This window comes from Clavelina lepadiformis, chromosome 9 (genome assembly GCF_947623445.1).
Source record: "Clavelina lepadiformis chromosome 9, kaClaLepa1.1, whole genome shotgun sequence".
Classification (NCBI taxonomy): Eukaryota; Metazoa; Chordata; class Ascidiacea; order Aplousobranchia; family Clavelinidae; genus Clavelina; species Clavelina lepadiformis.
In genome coordinates, this window is record NC_135248.1 from 1,964,980 (window position 1) to 1,984,543 (window position 19,564).

The following is a 19,564-nucleotide window of genomic DNA, read 5'->3' on the forward strand; positions in this document are numbered from 1 at the left end:
TTACTGTGTGTACAGTTTTCTCGGCTAGGCCATTTGACTTCGGATAGTGAGGGCTTGATGTCTTGTGATGGAAACGCCAGGTTTCTGCAAACACTTTGAATTCATGGGAATTAAAAGGGGGGCCATTATCGCTGAAGACGACTTGAGGGATTCCGTGGCGGGAGAAGATTTGTTTTAACCTCATTATGACTTGTTTTGAACAAGTTGACTGTAATGCACATACTTCAGGGTAATTTGAATAGTAGTCTCCAACAACCAGGTAAGTAGTGTTACACCATTGAAAGAGGTCAATACCTACTTTTTCAAACGGTAGCATTGTTGGTTCATGTGGTAAAAGAGGCTCCTTCTGGTGCTGATTTCTGTATACAGCGCAGGTTGCACAGCCGGAGACCTTGTTGACTATGTCTTTGTTGATCCTTGGCCAAAACACCGCTTCTCTTGCTCGCCTCTTGCATTTCTCCTCGCCCAGGTGTCCTTCATGTATTATCTCAAGAATGGATTTCCTTAGTGATTTTGGTATTACGAGGCGGTCTCCCTTCAGAATGATGCCATCTTTTACTGCAAGCTCATCTCGGTAATTCCAATACTCTGAGATTAATGTTTTACAGCCTGCCTTGCTAGATGGCCAACCTTGCTGTACGTATTGGATGAGGTTTGTCAGCTGTTCATCCTTGGCTGTTTCTTCTCTCAGTTGACTTAGGAATTTGTTGGTTACTGGTAGAGTACTTATTATCATGTCTTCATGCGATTCAACCAACGAAACTGTCGAAGATGTCTGTGGCTTGGTAGCACTTCTTGATAGCGTATCAGCTGTGTGCATGAATTTACCAGGTTTATAGACTAGTGTAATATCATAAATTTGTAGTCTAATCATGAGTCGTTGCACTCTTAAGGGGCAGTTGTTGAGTTGCTTTTTGAACAAGTGCATTAATGGCTTGTGGTCACTTTCGACTTCAATGGACTGTCCATAGATATACTGATGAAAGCGCTCGCAGGCATATACAGTTGCCAAGAGTTCTTTTTCAATTTGTGCGTATCTTGTTTCTGCAGGTACCATTGCTCTTGCAGCATACGCTACTGGATGCCAATCCGAATCATGCCACTGCAGGAGTACTGCCCCGATGCCTTCCTTGGACGCATCTGCAGATATTTTTATTGCTACCTTGGGATCAAAGAATTTCAAAACTGGTACTTCCGAGACTAATCGTTTGAGCTCATTCCACGCACTTTCATGTGTGGAGTCCCAGTTCCACTCACTTTTGTAGTGGGTCAATGCGCGCAAAGATGCGGTTTTGATTGAGAGTGATGGTAAGAACCTGCCGAGATAATTTATCATACCCAAGAAGCGTTGTACATCCTTTTTGTTAGAAGGCCTTTGCATGTTGTTGACAGCATCAACCTTTAGTGGATCAGGTTTCAGACCTTCCTTACTTAACACATCACCCATGAATGTCAATTGTTGAACCCCTAGTATGCATTTGTCTTTGTTTAGTTTAAGATTGGCATCACGTGTTGCTTGCAGTACGTTTCGAAGTCGCTTGTCATGTTCTTCTTTGGTAGTGCCCCATACAATAATGTCGTCCATTGATGTGTCGACGCCAGGCAGATGCGCATATATTAGATGGACGGCTTTGTGAAACACCTCAGGAGCTGAGGAAATGCCAAATGGCAGTCTTAAAAAGCGATATCGCCCAAACGGCGTGTTAAACGTACACAGCTTCGAACTGCCTTCATCTAGCTTCATTTGCCAAAATCCTGACAAAGCATCTAACTTAGAGAAGTATTTCGCATTGGCAAACTGGGACGTCAATTCCTCTCTCGTTGGCAGGTTGAAATGTTCTCTTAAGATTGCCCTGTTTAAGTTGCGCGGATCAAGACACAGGCGTAAGTTGCCGTTCTTTTTATTTACCACTACTAACGAGTTAACCCAAGAAGTAGGTTCATTTACTTTTACAATTACATTGAGCTCTTCGAGGCGTATTAACTCGTTTCTCAGTTTTTCTCTCATGGCAAATGGAACCTTTCTTGAAGGGTGGACTACCGGAACAGCTTCTGCGTCAACTCTTATGACATGCTCACCTGGAAGACAACCAAGACCATTAAAAAGATCTTTGAATTCGTGCAGGAGAGTGGAATAAGCATTTGTCTTGTAGACGGTGGACACCCGTTGTATCAGGCCAAGCAGCTTCGAAGACTTCAGTCCTATGATTGATTGTGAGTCTTTGCAGTTAACAATAACAAACTCTACGTTTTTTGATTTGGGGCCAACCTTCGTTTGTACCGTACACGTACCGAGGACAGGAATTTTGTGGTTTCCATAGCCCGTAAGTGCAATAGAGGTTTTCTTAATTGTAGGTGTGTGACGTAACGTTTTGTAGTCGGAAACGGTTATTAAGTTCACCTCAGCACCCGTATCTATCTTTAGACAAAGCGGGGTCTCGTTAGCTAATACATTAATACACCAACTATTTTCACTCACTGAGTCGATATGCAGTGGAATGTCCTCTTGAACATCGTCGACTCGGACCTCGCGGACAGTTCTTGGTCTGCGGTTGGTTACTATTTGACTCCTTCGAGACGAATTGCAGAAGCTTGCAAAGTGGTTTCGCCCTCCGCAGTGGTAGCACGACTTTCCGAAAGCTGGACATCTTCCAATTTGATGATCTCTGCCACACCTTGCAAAGTTGAAGTTGCGTCGACGCTGACCATCTGCATTCTTTGACTCCACCATGTCGATGGACATCGACGTTGTTGATTTCTCTCCCAGAGCAGAAGCCTGTGACTTGCTGAGCTCCTTTGCTCGGCAGATTGACATAGCTTTGTCGAGGGTCAATGTATCTTCTCGTAGCAGAGCTTCTTGAAGTTTGTGGTCGAGAATACCGCATATTACTCTGTCACGAATGAGAGATTCCACAAGGTCTGCAAATTCACAATTTTTTGCAATAACTTTTAACTGCGTTACATACTCGTCTATGCTTTGGTCTACTTTCTGAGTGCAAGTGTGAAATTTGTAGCGTTCAAATGTTATGTTCTTTTTCGGACAGCAGTAAGCTTCAAAATTCGCTACCACGTTGTCAAATTTCAGCTCTTGTCCGGTTTCAAACTTGAAAGAGTTATAGACTTGGAGAGCTTCTTCCCCCATGACACAAAGCAGCAGAGAAGACTTGGCTTTGTCCGATTTAGAGTCGTGTCCTATAGCTGTCATGTAAAGTTTGAAGCTTTGAATGAATCGAATCCAGTTTTCATGGACGTTTCCACTCCATCTCATTGGCGCTGGCGTAGGTATACTTTTCTCCATGACGAAGACTTCTGACACCATGTAATAAGTTGATGATTGTAATATCGGCTCACACAGAGCGGACACACAACACGTTCTCTACTAGATACGAATGCCCTCTTTGGCCAATCCCAATGACAAAACTTAGCTTCACACGAACTTAAAGAGAATAGTACTTAAATTAAATGATAGCATTAAATGATTAAAGTTAAACATGGAAATCACATAAAATAACAAGAATTAACTCATAGTTTCCTTAATGAACAATTGCATGATTACAATAACAATTTGACTCAAACATTATCACAGTTGTCAAATCTAGTTGATGTTAAAAGCGATAGCCACACAACACAACCAGCGGAAGTTGTCAACAACTTGAAGAAGTAACATGTTACAGAAAATTTGTCATGGTACCACAAAATACTTTGTATGTCAGGTGTGTACAACTTTGTTTTATGATGACACAAAAATACATGATCAAATCAAAAATCCAGTTTAATGTTATAATTAATGCATTCAGTTATGTGGAACATAAAATGAATGAATGCAACTAATTGAATATGAATTTAAAAAACCTTAGTGAGACAACTATTAAAATACGATAATGATCTTAATTGGAAAAGAACGATACATTGAGTTTCACAGTAAACTGCACAATTAAACATTCACTGTCATTATAGCTAGCATAATTAAACCATAGAGAACATATCAAGTTGAAAATTATTATAATAATAAATTTAATCTCAACCAAATAACAATATTACTTGGGTAGGAAGGTTTTGGTTTCACAACAAAATTAAAAAGCTTTCTTGAAATTTGTATATACCGTATTTTACGGACCATAAGGCGCAATTTAAATCCTTTTTTCCCTCATAAATTGATCGTGCGCCTTGTAAGCCGGTGCGCCTAATGTATGGATCAAGTAGTGCTTTATTGCCTACACTCAAAACCAGTACCGATACTACTGTATTATTATATAAATAAATTGTGACTTGCTTACATTTATTACGTAATGTGCTTGTGTAACGTGATCGTGCGCCTTATGTATGAACAAAAAACTAATCAAAGCAATATATTGACAGTGCGCCTTATAATCAGGTGCGCCTTATGGTCCGTAAAATACGGTAACATTTAGTATTAGTATAACATAATTTATAAGAAACAAACTTTAGAGTGTTTAGTTAATTATGGTTAATGATACGATATAAGTTAAAACATTGACCAACAAACAAACATCGCTATTAACTACTACAATATTAAAATTGTTGAAGGTCTAATTCTTTTTCACTTAGTTAGCATAGTATCAAAAACACAGACACGAGTTTTACTTAATAACAAATGATCTATGAAAAGAAAGATAAGAATAATGTTCTGCTAGGTGGGAAAAAATTTGTGACTTGTGAAACAATCTAATATTTTTGGCAAACTCACAACTAAATAGCAGAACTGGGCTTGATCGAACCCTTTATCCTTTATGCTTATGATGGTATAAATACATCAGCTAACCTAATGTGTGAATCAAGTTCACAGTTAATTATAAAACCCTGAAAATAATTGGGACAAGACTTACTGGCAAATCACCAAGTTTACTTGACAATTTATTGTACCGCAAAGGTGCTAATTACTGTCAAATACATAACTCAATAAACCTACACCTAATACCTTTAAAATTCGAAAATTATGTTAAGTTAATAAATGTGAGACCTAGAAAGTACATGATGGCTTGATCCCTAGCTGGAAGTAACTGGGAATTTAAGTTGTCTTACTACACTGCAAAAATAAAATTCTTCACGCATGTTGTTGGGAGCTTTGATATTTGCTTTCTGTGTGAACTCAACCAACCTTTCACATCAGTTTTTGATTAGATAAAAACGCCAGAAGTAGCTCAGTTAAAATTGTGTTATCGTTTTAAAGACAAGTTAATTTAGGAAAAAAACCTTGCACCAGTGTTTTAAACATTTTTAACAAGCATCGCTCTTTTTAAAGAACAAGAGTCCAGCTTTGTCAGATAGACGTTGTCTTGTAATTAGGCTTACACACATGAAAAAAAATTATCTCTCAAATTTCAAGGTTTTTATTGAATTTATCGGAAACGATAGGATTTCAATACATTCCTCAGTCTCAAAATAGATAAAAGCAATGTATTTTATTATTTTGGCATCAGGTTATGAAAATATATCACATTTAATGTCAATTAACGGTATTAATTTAAGAGAACGGATTGGCAAAAAGTGATTTTAGATACTTCAAATAAAATATGTTAAGTATGCATTCGAAGGCTACACAAAATAGCAGATTTAAGTTACTATCTTATTAAATTCGAATTATATTTTAACAAGAAACTGTAAAATATAGCATGTGTTTCCGTGAAATAGTGACACACTTTTGAACAAAACGTTGTTCATTAGCACGCAGCAAAACTTTCAATTCATGAAATGACCTTTTTGCTAACTGGCTGTGACCACTGAACAACTTTTGCACTCCTGCAATATTTTTGCAATACACAAAATTTTTATTTTCCGAAAAAAGGAAGCAAAAACGAAAAACATCACTCAACCTCAGTGCTCAGCTTCTAGAATAAAAAAAATCGTCAGATGAATTATAATTTAACAAAAAACAAAGGTTACGGTAAGCACAACTATCAAAACAATGAGAGTAAAATAAACAATTATAAAATCGTTTAAAGTTTTTCTTTAAATAACGAAATAAGCGCCAAAACTTTGATAACAATTCTAGTAAACTAAAAGCCAAGAAAACGACTGATTTGTTAACAATATCAACCATAAAACCAAATCGCCCCAAGGTGTATTGTACACCAAAAACAAAGCGTTAAAAGTCAAATAACTTTCCAAAAGCAAATTTGTTTCGTTTTTTGTTCACTCAATATTATGTGTTTTTACGTGTTGCTTAAAATGACACAGTCTTCTAAAACTCTCACCACATATTGTGCAACAATGTTTCTTTTCTTTCGTATGTTGAAATAAATGATTATTTCTGCTGTTTTTCTGACTAAATGTTTTAGAGCAATAACTACATGAGTAAGGTTTTTCACCAGTGTGGAACCTTGTGTGAACCTTCAACTGGCTTGAAGTAACAAATTTTTTTAGACAAATGTGGCATTTAAATGGACGCTCTCCTGTATGTGTACGAATATGATAGTTCAGATGTGCAATTTGACTGAATCTTTTTTCACAGAAGTCACAAGAATGAGGTTTTTCCATTGTATGTGTCAAAACATGACATTTTAATTGTCCTTTTTGATTAAACCTTTTTTCACAAAACTTGCAAGAAAACGGCTTCTCCATTGTATGAGTCCGATAATGAAGTTTTAGATTTCCGCTTTGACAAAACTTTTTTTCACATATGTCACATGAGTATGGCTTTTCCATTGTACGAGTATGCGTCTGAATATGACGTTTTAAAGTTGTGTTATGTTTGAATTTCTTGTCGCAGATATTGCAAGAGAAGGGATTTTCATCCTTATGCACAATCTCATGATTTTTCAACTGAACTCTGCGATGAAAAGTTTTAGTGCATATACTGCAAGAATGTGGCTTTTCTCGGACGGTGTGAATCAATAAATGCTGATCTCTATTTACCTTGTAAGTAAACGACTTACAGCATATATCACAAGAATATGGCTTTTCACCAGTATGGATTCTGGAGTGAATTTTTAAAGGGTAAGCAGTAGTAAATTTTTTTGGACAAAATTCACATTCAAAAGGACGCTTTTCAGCATGTTCCATGACATAAGATGCTTCACTCTGAGAATCTCTTAGCACAAAGCTTGCTTGAAAGTGGTGGTTTTCCTGTGTGTGACTCTTTCTATATCTATTTATCTTCCTTGTGGTTTTAGATTTCTTATCATGGGCATTGCAAAGGAATGGCCATTACTTTGAATTACTTCTAATCCGGATTTGGAAATTGCTCTTTCAGAAAAAAAGCTAAATACAGCAGCGCGTAACGGGCAGCAGTGGTATGAAATGCTATCTTTTACATCAGAGCACAAAAAAAACTGAACTTATCCTTACTATCTGCAAATAAAGCAGCTTCCTGATAAGACAAAAAAGTGAAAACCTAGTGAGCAGAACCAAAATAATAAACGTAATAAATGCAATAAAATTGCAAACATACAAATGTAGAAACATATGTGGATGAAACACAATACTAAACAAATTTGGTAGTAATTCTTCCTTGCTAGAGCCTTAGTTGTTAAGCTGACCAGTGCGCTTATTTTGATAAACGATAAGTTTATGACGTAAAATGTACAAAATATTGGTGCAAATCTACCGTCTGTCGAATTCAAATGTCATATACTTGGTATTTTTATAACACAGATCAAACAAACCAGAAAGAATCTAGCTCAGAAAAATACAAAAAATGAAATAAACCAAGCAAAAATTCTGTAAGTAATATCTTAAGAAACATGAATCCTAAGTGGTACAATTAATCTTATTGCAACTTGGTGCTGATTATTGCCAGAATTATTATCATCATCGGTTTCTGCACGTTGCTTTAAATTACACCGAGCTCTAAATATCTCACATCTAGCAGAAACCCTTTTTTCCATTGTGCATTTGCATGTCATCATATCTACTCAGTTTAGTGGAAAATATGCTAAAATAAAATTCACATCAGAGTAATTCATTAGTAGCACTCATAAAACAACTCTTAATGCAAATAGACAGATCTCCTGATTTAAATTAAACATTAGCTTTAAAATACCTATTTTAATTAAGAAATTTTAACCTTTAAGATAATCCTTCACATACTGAATATTTAAGCTATACCAACATCTGAAGTTCTGCATTATTACGACAAACATAGCACAAAGTGTGGCTTTTCTTTTGTGTATGTTAATAAATGGCTGTCTCTTTGCTGATTTTGCATAAATGTCATGATGTACAACTACTCTGTCTTCATGTTCTAAGCAATCTGTCAAGGTTTTCAAGTTGCAAAAGATGAAAAGTTCCAACTTGGAGAGATACATTTTCAAAAATCAAAAAAAAACAAATAAAAATACATGTATAAATCAAAACTTACACAAAGATTACCGGGGCTCTAGTGATGAGAGATCACCGCGGAGTTTCTGTACATTAAGAAACACTATATGACCATAACAATAGGCCTACCATACGTCCTCTTTTAGGAGGATTTGTCTTCTTTTCTCAAGAAAAGTAAATGGTCCTCCGAGGACGCTCAAAAATGCCCAAATGTCCTCTTTTTTCACTTTTCGAGTTAGTTGCTTATACTTTCAAGTTTCAACAGGACTTTTAGGCGAGACGTTGTATTTATTTCCAAACAATTAGGCCTACTGTAGCCATGAAACATGCTGAATTGCTGTTTGAAGAAAGGTTTTCCAACAAATTGCCCTACCAGCCCTACTTTCTTGATCTTGTTAAAAATCGTGCAATTTTACTTTAGCATTATGGCCCATAATGCAAATGTTGAACGCATTTTTTCTTTGATGCAGCCACAATGGTGCAAAGAAAAAGACAGTCTATAATACAGTAGTTAGATCAGTTTCGAGCATCTTGACGGTTGTCTATAATTTCAATGATTTTTAGTGTAAACTATTTCACGATCTCGTTAAAAATGATCATTCCTTATTGGCAAAAGTTAAGGGAACCGCAACGTTTTCATGGGCTGAATCCGAAAAATAAATTGATTTGTTGTTTTTTTGTCTGTTTTTGGAACTTTTGCCTGCAACTACCAAGGAAATGTATAAAACAGGGGTTTGCAAACTTGTTCAATGAAAGAGTCGCTTGCGGAAAACTATCAACACCAGCGAGCCGCAAAATCAGTAATGATTGTCAATTTGGTTATTGTATTATTAGTAGTCATTTTGGGATATTACTTTTCAGCTAGAAGACACATAAAAAACATGTCAGCGAAGCGCACTTTGACCACCTTTGCCATTGAGTATAGAATCTACTGTTTATCTGAAAACAATTTCGGATTCTATATCTATTGTTACGTCATAAACAAAATGCTGGCCTAAATAAAGAAAAAAACAGACAGAAACGTTCATAAACGGTACTCTTGGTAGCCTTTACAGTTTTTTTGGAATTTTGCGATTCGACTAGAAGAGCCACAAAAAACATGCTGGCGAGCCGCAGTTTGCCTACCCCTGGTATAAAACATCATCAAACTCAAACGTAAGAATTCTACTTTCGTTTTACTTGCCCGCAAAAAAAATGTCCTCTTTTTGGGTGCTGAAAATATGGTAGGCCTACGTAACAACCTATAATACCAACACATACAACCTTGTATATGCAGGAGAAGGGTACAATCACTCAATTACCAGCTGTAATTAAACAATTTACGTGTCTTTAATATAAACAAGATTATATCTTGCTTTGCTATGCTTGCTATATATCTTGCTTTTCAGACATCTGATGTCTTCAAATAATCAGCATTAAGAATATCAGTATGAGTCTTGCATTCAAATGAACGCTCGCTTGTATGTATCAGCATATGGGCTTTTAAATTATCCTGTCGACTGAATTGTTTTTCGCACAAGTCACATGAAAATGCTTTTTCCGATAAATGTGACTGCAGATGAATTTTCAGGTCAGAGTTAACTTCGAAACTCGTTTCACAAATACTGCAGGAAAATAAAGATTTGTCATCAGGTATTCTTCTTTTTTGACTTGTTTTCATATCATCAGCATTGTCATCAAGAAAACCGCTATGATTCTTGGCATGATTCTTTAAATGAGATTTCCATCTAAATTTCCGGCCACAAAATGGACAGGAATGCGGCTTTTCTCCTGTGTGTATCAACTCATGTGTGTCTCTTGAGCTTTTATGAGCAAACGATTTTGAGCAATATTTACAAGAATAATTTTTTTTTCCTGTGTGCACTCTTTTGTGAGAATGTAATCTGCTTAAATCGAAAAACCTCTTTGAACAAAACTTACATTGATAAGGACGTTCTCCTGTATGTATTCGAAGATGCTGTTTCAAATAATGAACTTGAGTAAATGTTTTATAGCAAAATTTACACTCATTCTTTTCTTCACCTGTATGTATTAGCATGTGAACTTTTAAGCTTTTCATTTGCTGGTATACCTTGTGGCAAACATCACAGGGAAAGGTGCTTTTGGTTAAGTGTCTTTTTTCATGTTTCTTTAAGCTCGATGCCATACTAAATGTCTTACCACAAACATGACATGAGTATGGCTCCTTTCCACTGTGTAGAAGTAAATGATCATCTCTGTAAGACTTTCTAGTAAATGACTTACTGCAATGCAAACACGGATAAGTTTTTGGATCTATGTGGCTAGCTCTGTGTTTACGCAGACCACTTTGTGATTTGAGCTTTTTCTGGCAAAATTCACACTCAAATGAACACTCTCCAGTATGTGACTGAAGATGACTTTGCAAATCCTTTTCTGCTACAAACGTTTTTTCACAAATCCTGCACGAAAATGGTCGTTCCCCAGCATGAGTTCGTTTATGTCTCTTCAAACTGTCCTTGCGGGCATATCCTCTTTCACAGACATCACAAGTAAATGGTCGCTCTTTTGTATGCGTTCGGAGATGGCTTTCCAGAGCTGAAAAGTTGAAGAGGGTTTTACTGCAATATTTGCAGTAATGCCGCTTGCTTTCTTCCCGTGCAGTTTTAGCCCTGTCAATAGCCTCATTACTTATAGGTATAGACATATTGAAACAAGTATGTTAACTGCACAATGATGACAACCTTTGTAAAAGTAAAAAATAACCTATAATTATTTTTTCACAAGAGAAAAGTATTTTTTCAAGCATTTTTGACAATCTACAAAATAAGTGTTTACAATATGAATGGGCACTATGAAAGAAATGTAGCCTGTGTGGCTACGGTTACGACTGCACATAACTGTTTTGTAAAACTCCGCTAATTAGTCATTAAGATAAGAACTCAGATACTTGGTGTGATATGCATTGGCAGTTAAAGAATACAGTTCCAATAGTGAAAAACTTGAGTTCAAAAAGTAGGCCTAAACTGTTCAAAAGTGGGGGGTCATGTCACCCCGAAACCCCTGAAACGTGGTTCCTGATTATGTCAAATAGTCTAGGCCTTGTTTCATGTCTTCAAACTCAACGCAGCTAGGCTAAACCTGACACCAAAAGTCAAGCAAATCGTTTAGCAGCAAGGGAACCGAACTTAACCTGTATTGTCCATAACCTATATTTCGAGGCAGCACGAGTGCAGTACTTGTACTAAGTAGAATGATTGTTTATTAAACTTTGCTAATGAGAGTGTTCATTAACTAGTCGGACACTCTCATTAAGCTAGGCTAATCTGTTCAAAACCAAGCGCAGTGGAAGAGTATTTTTAAAAATTCGTAAAAGTGTGCGCATGGAAACGTGACAGATGCTGTTTACACCTAAATTGTAGCGGATATACACATTTATATGCATCTATCGCTAGTTGACGCCGACGAGCAAAACTGCATAATAAACAACCGACATCAAATATCTCGACCAGAAACCTGATGCAAAAAGTTCATTGAACACGCTGTCCAGGACTTCAGCCAACGCCCCAGTTAAATTTTGTTTTGTTTTACGTGTTATACCATAAAAATCCAACAAACGTTGATTTAACAACTACCGATAATCTAACATGAGTTAACAACAAGTTGACAAATAACTACTTGTTAGTATTCCATGGTTACAATCGCGCAGGCACGTTATCGTATATTTATATCGTTCACCTGACCGCACCAGCATTGTAAAGCTAGTGTAAGTCTACTTATAAGATTTCTATGATCGTTGCTTTCCAGGTTGTCCCTGTCGCCTCAATTAAAGGAACAAAATAAAATGACTACAAGTTAAAAATTTTTAGGACTCAAAATGAATTTTTTCAGAAATAATTAAACTTTTCTAACTCCTCATAATAATCGTGAATTGGTGGTCGGCCCTTTTGTGAAGAGCTTGAAATATTTGGAGGTACTGGAAAAACTATTTACCACGGCAGGTCTTATACAGTACAGAGAAATTCGGATCAACGAACACAGCAAATCACGTTACCGGAACTTTATTTGTTACGTCATATTAAAAAAGACACAGAATAATAAAAAAGAAATATTTACGTAAAAACAAGGAATTACAAGAACATCAAGGAATAAATTCAAAACAATGCAATCCAAGGATGACGCAGCAAAATTCTTTTCACTCTGTCATGATGACAGATATCACGTGATTAAAATAGGCTACCTGGTTGCATCAGTCACGAGAAGTTTCCTGTTTAATTTCTCTTATCAACGAAGCTTGAAAGCGTTGAGTTACAACTTTACAAGTATTAATATCGTGATTAAATGATGATCAAAAAAAATTGTGAGCAGCGGTTTTCTTCAAACAGCTGAAACCTGTCAGTCGCGTGCTGTCACTGTGGCGTGATTGATTCAGGAGCGCTTGCAGAGTCTGTCAAAAATCTGGAAAATTTCAACGTTTGGTGATGATGATGATTTTTGACGTTAAGTGATCCATTTTAAGACTTAGTTTGACGCATCTATGTCATTTTATGAGAGATTTCTTACAAATCGAAGCAATACAACTTTTCATAGAAAAACATGAAAAATCTTTCCCACGTGATTTACGCTCTCTTTTAAATAGTGTTGGAAAAATTTTTTAGGTTAACATTTCGCAGGCGCGTATATGTTAATAAATTGTATAAAAAAAACAGTAAACGTCGAGCAAAATATACGCAAAAAGACAAAACCAGCATAAATACAAGGCAATAAATTTGGAACGGGGCTCAGAACCGATCGCGACATCGCGCACAATCGCCATTTCGCCCGAAAACATTTCCCAACCGGGCGGCATCATCCTACTCGCGGCCCGGCAGAAATTTACGGATCGTCCGATGTGTAGATCGCTTAGATCTTACACTCGTCTCTCAACGACAAGCGCAACTCTCCACAGACATATTAGGATAAACTTTCAACACCACGTTGTCATCCTTGTCATAGAAGAGTACGCTGAGAGACATGAGCTTATCCGGAACGCAACACGGAGCCGGAACTTCCGGATTTATCTCCAAGGCGTTGATGAACGCTTGAAGGATGGCGTGATTTGATGAGCCCGCTTTCTGAACATACATAAATACTATTTATTAGAACCACGGTCGTAATGCAAAGGCTTGTGGAACTACCTAACTAACACACATGATTTATTATTTTTGTAATTTGAAGCCCACTAACACAGAAAGATCCCATATATTAGAATTAATAATGATTAACAACAGTAAATATAAGTAATCTAATACTTAGTTATTTTTAATTTACAACATGAACAAAATGTTTCATGTTCAAGTCTCACCTTCATTGTTTTGAATTCGCAAAGTCCCGAACAGTAATAAGCGTCATAAGTCTTTGGCGTTATTATCCAATCCGCCCACTGGAGGTCAGCAAAATCGACGTGTAGGGACTTCCTTGAGCATCCTTGCTGGATTCGGTTTAGATCCGGCTCCGGAGTTGGCTCCGAATTGTCGGTTTTCCTGCATTTTCGCGACTTTCTACCCTTGCCCGACCTCTTGCGACAACGTCGTTTTCGCTTTTTCTTTTTGTTGTTTCGATTTTGCAGGATGGTTCTCCGATCCTGGAGTGACTCGATCACGATCCTCCCCGTCTTCCCGTTGTCGTGCAGCTCGGTCTGATCGTTGTCGGTAATCATCGGAGAGTTTGTGACGTCATTAGACTCTTCCCCTCTTCCTCCGCCCGGAATCTCGTTCCCTCCGGCGTCGCTAGATGTCGTGATTCCACCTCTCTGACTTGCTGATCTGCGTGACTGAAAAAGATGAAATTTTAGATCAAGGGCCTGTGAAAGTTTTGTAAAGAGAGAGGAATAGTTTAAATGTAGACTTGTTAGGTTGAAAAAACTAATTTAAACTCCAATTTTGAAGCGGTAAACATTGCGACGCCTAAAGATAGGATAACATTTAGTTCGTGACGTCATTATTTAAACTGACAATGGGTTGTCAACTAGAATTTACAAACGCTCCGTTTTAAAAGCAGCGAAAACCACTCACTCGTGACGAAGAACGCTTTGCGGATGTGAAATTGGCGAAAGTTTTCCAAATCGCGTTGCTCATCGGAGCGGCGGTGGGAGGCGATACGGTGGCGGAATCGTTGCAGTAAGCGATCAATATCGGCACCAGCGGGATCGAGTTGTCTGCATTTCCGCCTTCCGATGGGGCGCGATTGTGTCGGTGATCTCCGCTGTTCCTCTTCGATCGATCAGTTTCCATGACGACAAAGAACTGGGGAAGATCCGCAATTATTTCTTGCTCTCTTTCCGGATTCGTTCCGCCGGATCGATTGTCCTCGGTGTTGGCGTCCCGTTTTTTCCGCAAGGAACTTTCCTCCCGATCAAATTTGACGATCATCACGTGATTGGACCGTCTCGCTCGACTGGTTACACGTTCCAAATTTTTGTCCGACCATGTGGTGGCGCCAGAGGGCAAAATTCTGACCAAGCGACCGACGCGTTGAAAAATCTTTGATGATTAAAAAACTCGAGATAAATTGAATCAAATTTAAACATGGACCTATGACTAATACTTCGGTTTATTTTATTGTTGGTTAACTTCCGATAGTTACCGCTTGATCAGGTTTATGGACCACTTGTAGTAGTGATAGTATTTAACGCCATTCATGAGGTCTGTCTTTAAACTCAACAAAGGAGAAAGATTTTACCTGTTTCGGGTTTCTTCCATCGGACTCTGAGTCAGTAATCCTATAAACAGACGCAGTTGCCGACCATCGGACGCTCATATTCCCCGATCCGCTCCTTCCTCCGTCCAGTCGTAATTCCGCGGAGACTACGGTCTCCGTCGACGGAATCGACGTCACGTTAAATGCGAACACTCTCATTTGTTCCCTGACGGTGTCTGCAACCTCTGGACTTTCAGCGTTATGAGGAGGAGTTTGAGATCTTCCCGTGGATGGATGATAAGGAACGATGAGGATTGGTTTACCTTTGTCCTGGGATTTGTTTGGGGTATTCCCTAAAAATGAAATAAAAAATGAGATCACGCAAGAAATTTTACGTTTTTTAAAAGTAAATTTTTTTGAAAATTACTTAACGTTGAAAAATATGTCGAAAAGCAAAACATTCACAACAAAAGTCTCTGTTTTGCCTAAAAAAACGTTCGGCTTAAACGTTCGTCGATTTCGACCAGATAACGGTTACTTCGACTTGAATTGCGGTGACAACAGGTGTTTAGCGTCACTTTTATCTTGACGTGGTTTCATCTCGGCTTACAAGCGCATAAGAAGAAGCCGATAATCTTTGACTGCAGAGCTATTGTCCGCTCGTCGAATGCCACTTAATAGGACAAAGCAAAAAAGTCGCATCTGGTAATTTCGGCCATAATTACTTCTGGACGATGACACGTGGTTGACAAACCAGCGCAGCGTCTGTAAGTGGAGCGACCATTACAAGCCGGTTGATTCAAAACCACAACATGATTTCACAAACGGATTAATTTGTATACGGTTTTAGTGAGTTGTTTTGAAGTGACAATCACATACATTACATCCGAGTTAGGTCGAACGACCGACAGGTCTTGACAAAGTGGTGTCTGATAAACTACGATTTCCGGAGAAATTCAAACGCAGGTGTTGATCTTTTTCGTCCTTTACCGATCGCATCGACATCTTGTAATGAAAGCTAATAGCCGCAAAATGTATTTTAAAATAAGTTGTCGTGTCGTTGCCATTACGTCTTATCTGATTTAACTTGGCGTTAATGCGTTTGGTGAAATTTTTTTTCAGGTTTTTGTTCTATACGAAGGTGACAACAGGTGAAAATTTGAAACGATCCTACGTGAAGCTTTTAACTATTAATGGTTCTTGAAGGTTGTTGAAAATTACGTGCGCTTGTAGTCATGGGAAAAGCAGGGTATCAACCTGGAAGTTGGCACAACAAACAAAAGCGACAAAAATTGTACTCGTTGAGTAATTTGTGCTATTTTTTCGTTGTGGGCTACTGGCTGTAAATTATTTACGTGATATTGGCGGTTGACCATGGTTGGTCGATTTTCTTAATCGGAGGTTTTTACATTTTCGTTTTATTACGTAAGAAATACGTCACAATGAATGCGTGTAAAAATTGCAATTTGTAGTTAACCCCAAAAATATCATTGCTAAAGCGCAAAAACCGAGTGAAGGTCCGCAAGAGCAAGTTGGCAATCGCGATATATCGTGGTGTATCGCGATTATGGCGTAAAAATGTCGATAAATCGTTGAAACAGCTTCATTAACTGAAGGCCGGAAATGCAGCCCGGCATAAACACGCTTTCTTCTCTTGGCCAATGATTGATTCAAAAAAATATTTTAAACTGAATTGTAATTCTCATCAACTTACCAGCCACTGAGAAGAAGCTGCGGATGGTATTCCCCTGCGACCTGGACTGGAGCAACATCAAGCTCTTATCCTCCGAGTAGGTCCGATACAGCTCCATCATGAAGTCGGGCGGATGAGGAAGAGAGCGTCCTCCTGTGACTTGATGAAGCGGATTATCAAAACTTGCTCTTTCGTCTCCCAAAGATGATGAGAGATCGGCTTCTTGGGATTCAGATACGGTGCGTGGGGAAGTCATGTGGTGAAATCCAAACATGTGTCTCATCGTGGATCGGAGCAATTCCTCTTGATCCTGTTGAGGAGGTTGTTCCCCCTTCGATTTTCTTCTTTTTCCAGACTTCTTCTTGGATTTTCCACCTTTGCGACCTCGCCTGGACTTTCTCCGTTTCTTATCTTTACCCGGCCTCTTAGATCTTAATGCAGTGTGGGATGATGAATCCGTGGCAGCGACTTCTGCATCACTTCCTTCTACGTTAACCTCGCTAGAAACGATATCTGACGCCGAGTCATTCCTTAAACTTATGCCGGAATTAGATGCTCTGTTTCCGGCGGATTTTCGCGTTGATTTGCGGCCCCTCCGCGCTTCAATTGCAATTGCGTAAATAATCACAAAGACGAATAGAAACATTACGATCTTCATTGTTTTCTCTTTTTTGAAAAATAATGTAAAATACTTTTTCAACTGCGGCAAATAAATCTAAATAGCAAAAAATATATAGGTTTGAAAAAACCTAAATCACACAAGTCACATTTCTATCAACTTTCGAGCATAAATTGATCCAAACAAAACAGCTTAAATTTACGGTAACACTTTAGTTAAATAAATCATGTTTTTATCCAACGAAATCGCTTTTTTGATTCTAAACTCTTTGACCCTGAGATAAATTTAGCAGGAAATTGTTAACAACTTCGGCCATTTCATCTCTGCTTGCTCTTGTGGTCCTAATGGGCCGTGAAGGGCTGACAAAGCTACTTGGTTGAACTTTGAATTAAATTCTACAGGTGGCGCCGCGTACTGCCCTATCAATTTTTCTTTGCCGTTTTTCTCAACGTCTTTCTCATGTCGTCGTTTCATAATGGGGACTTCCCCTTGGGCTTTTGAGCCATCCGTGAGTGTACGAACGTGAAAGTGTCGAATGAATCTCAGACCGTCCGCTTTTATATCGCTTGCCGGAGTCAAATCATTATAACGTCACAATGCTAAAGAAGAGTTTTTTTCCAAATAAAGCGTAGCCTGATGTCAATGAAACTCAGGGAGATTTCGTACTGCGAAGAATCTGAAAAATGTCACGCACTTCAAGAAATGTCACTTAGATTTCGTCGATGCTGAAAACAATTATAACGGATATTTTCAATTTTGCGACAACAGGTGGCCAAGATATTGGGTACTTTCGGATTTTAACAATTTTCACATATTGCAGTAGCAATTTGCGAATTGATTTCGACAGGTTTTGGTTCAAAACGTCGTTTGCAATTTTGAACTGAATTTTTCAAGGAACAAATTTAAGAACGAGCACAGACTTTTCTGATGTAAACGGATACTTGCACTTGAAAATCGTTTCATTGAATCTATGTTAAAGAGACTAAACAACATGTAATTATGCCTTTGCTGGTTGATCGATGTGATGGTTTTAAAAGATCGCGAATGAAAAAAAAAAACACATATCACCGCAATTACTGCGTTTTCATGAATATTTCTACAAATGTTGAAGCATTTTAACAACAATATAGGCCCCACATCAAACCCCCACTGCTGGTGTTGCTGCCACGTTGTGCCGATTATGGAGGACCGGATCTTGGTCGATATGCGGCTTCCATAACAAACGATAAAAAGCGGTAAAATGGCAAACAGACATCGCAGCGACTCTCTACGCCAATCAGTCGCCGATTACAAATTAATCACTTGTTTGCTCAAACAACGGGTTCGCTTAGGCTCCAACCAGTTATTGAAACTTGTGCAATGCCGCCGCTTGCATCCGTCGCTTCAGTAAATATTTAATGCTGTTGTACAAAATGGGTCGCCTCCTATGACGAATAAAAAGTATCCGCCGTTTGTAATTTGTTTTAAAAAAAACTCGCTGCAATTCTTAATAAACTATATTTACATGATTAATCTCAACTTCCTGTTTTTTTTTCTGCTCTAAGTAAGTCTGCGTCCGATTATAGCCTAACAAACAGTTTTTGAGGCTTGACTGAAACAAGGACCTATTTTCAGTGGACTCATTTTTTAAATTAAACGTAAGCTGTGGCATATAACTCTGCAATTTGCGGAAAAAGCGAACGTATTATAAAGTCGTTTTTGAATGACGCGTTGAAATTACCTGAGTTAACCGCATTGGTGAAATCACTCTTCGGTGTGGATCTTGGTTTACGCTTTTCAAAATGTCAGAGCTTTGCCCAATTTGAAACTGTAATCACACTTTTGCTTGTTAATTGAGCAACTATACAAACCACACTTCAAACAATACCTGATGTGACTTGTGTGACCATTTACAAGAATCGGTGTCGTTTTGATTTAAAGGTGAAAATTGTCGTGTTATTGGCCGGTTGGATCAAAGAAGACTAAAATTTCACACTTTTACCTGCTATCACGGATAATTGAGAGAAATTGGAAAAAGTTTGTTTTCAAACGGGTTTACGTGAATTTAAATATCAACTTTTTATTTTGTTTGCCGCTATTTTATAGTGACCAACACAATCAGCAAATTGCAACTTTTTATTTTGTTTGCCGCTATTTTATAGTGACCAACACAATCAGCAAATTGCAACTTTTTTTCTTATTTCTTGGATCATTTAAACCAAGTTAATAAAATATTTTCAGTATATGAAAAAAGATCAAATGCAATAAAACTTTTTCATATAACCCAACTGTTTACAACAAGATCCGATAAACAGAGGTCTTTACAGAACACAACGAACATCAAGGCTTCATTAGCC

The 19,564-nt window shown here is 37.9% G+C and overlaps 3 protein-coding genes across 3 annotated transcripts; all 3 read right to left on the reverse strand.

Moving 5' to 3' along the window:
• Positions 1-5,888: 5,888 nt before the first annotated feature.
• Positions 5,889-7,159, reverse strand: LOC143470220 (uncharacterized). Its single transcript, XM_076968205.1, has one exon. It carries the CDS (start codon positions 7,021-7,023, stop codon positions 6,154-6,156), a length of 870 nt encoding a protein of 289 aa, XP_076824320.1. The 5' UTR covers positions 7,024-7,159; the 3' UTR covers positions 5,889-6,153.
• Positions 7,160-7,312: 153 nt separating this feature from the next.
• On the reverse strand, positions 7,313-10,998 carry LOC143470211 (uncharacterized). The gene has a single exon (XM_076968194.1). The coding sequence runs from the start codon at positions 10,943-10,945 to the stop codon at positions 9,665-9,667; it is 1,281 nt and encodes a 426-aa protein (XP_076824309.1). The 5' UTR covers positions 10,946-10,998; the 3' UTR covers positions 7,313-9,664.
• A 1,285-nt stretch (positions 10,999-12,283) lies between these two features.
• LOC143471053 (uncharacterized) lies at positions 12,284-17,754 on the reverse strand. Its single transcript, XM_076969388.1, has 5 exons — positions 16,631-17,754; positions 14,959-15,269; positions 14,292-14,759; positions 13,583-14,050; positions 12,284-13,352 (listed from the first exon to the last, which is right to left on the reverse strand). The coding sequence occupies exons 1-5, from the start codon at positions 17,265-17,267 to the stop codon at positions 13,161-13,163; spliced, it is 2,076 nt and encodes a 691-aa protein (XP_076825503.1). The 5' UTR covers positions 17,268-17,754; the 3' UTR covers positions 12,284-13,160.
• Positions 17,755-19,564: the final 1,810 nt, after the last annotated feature.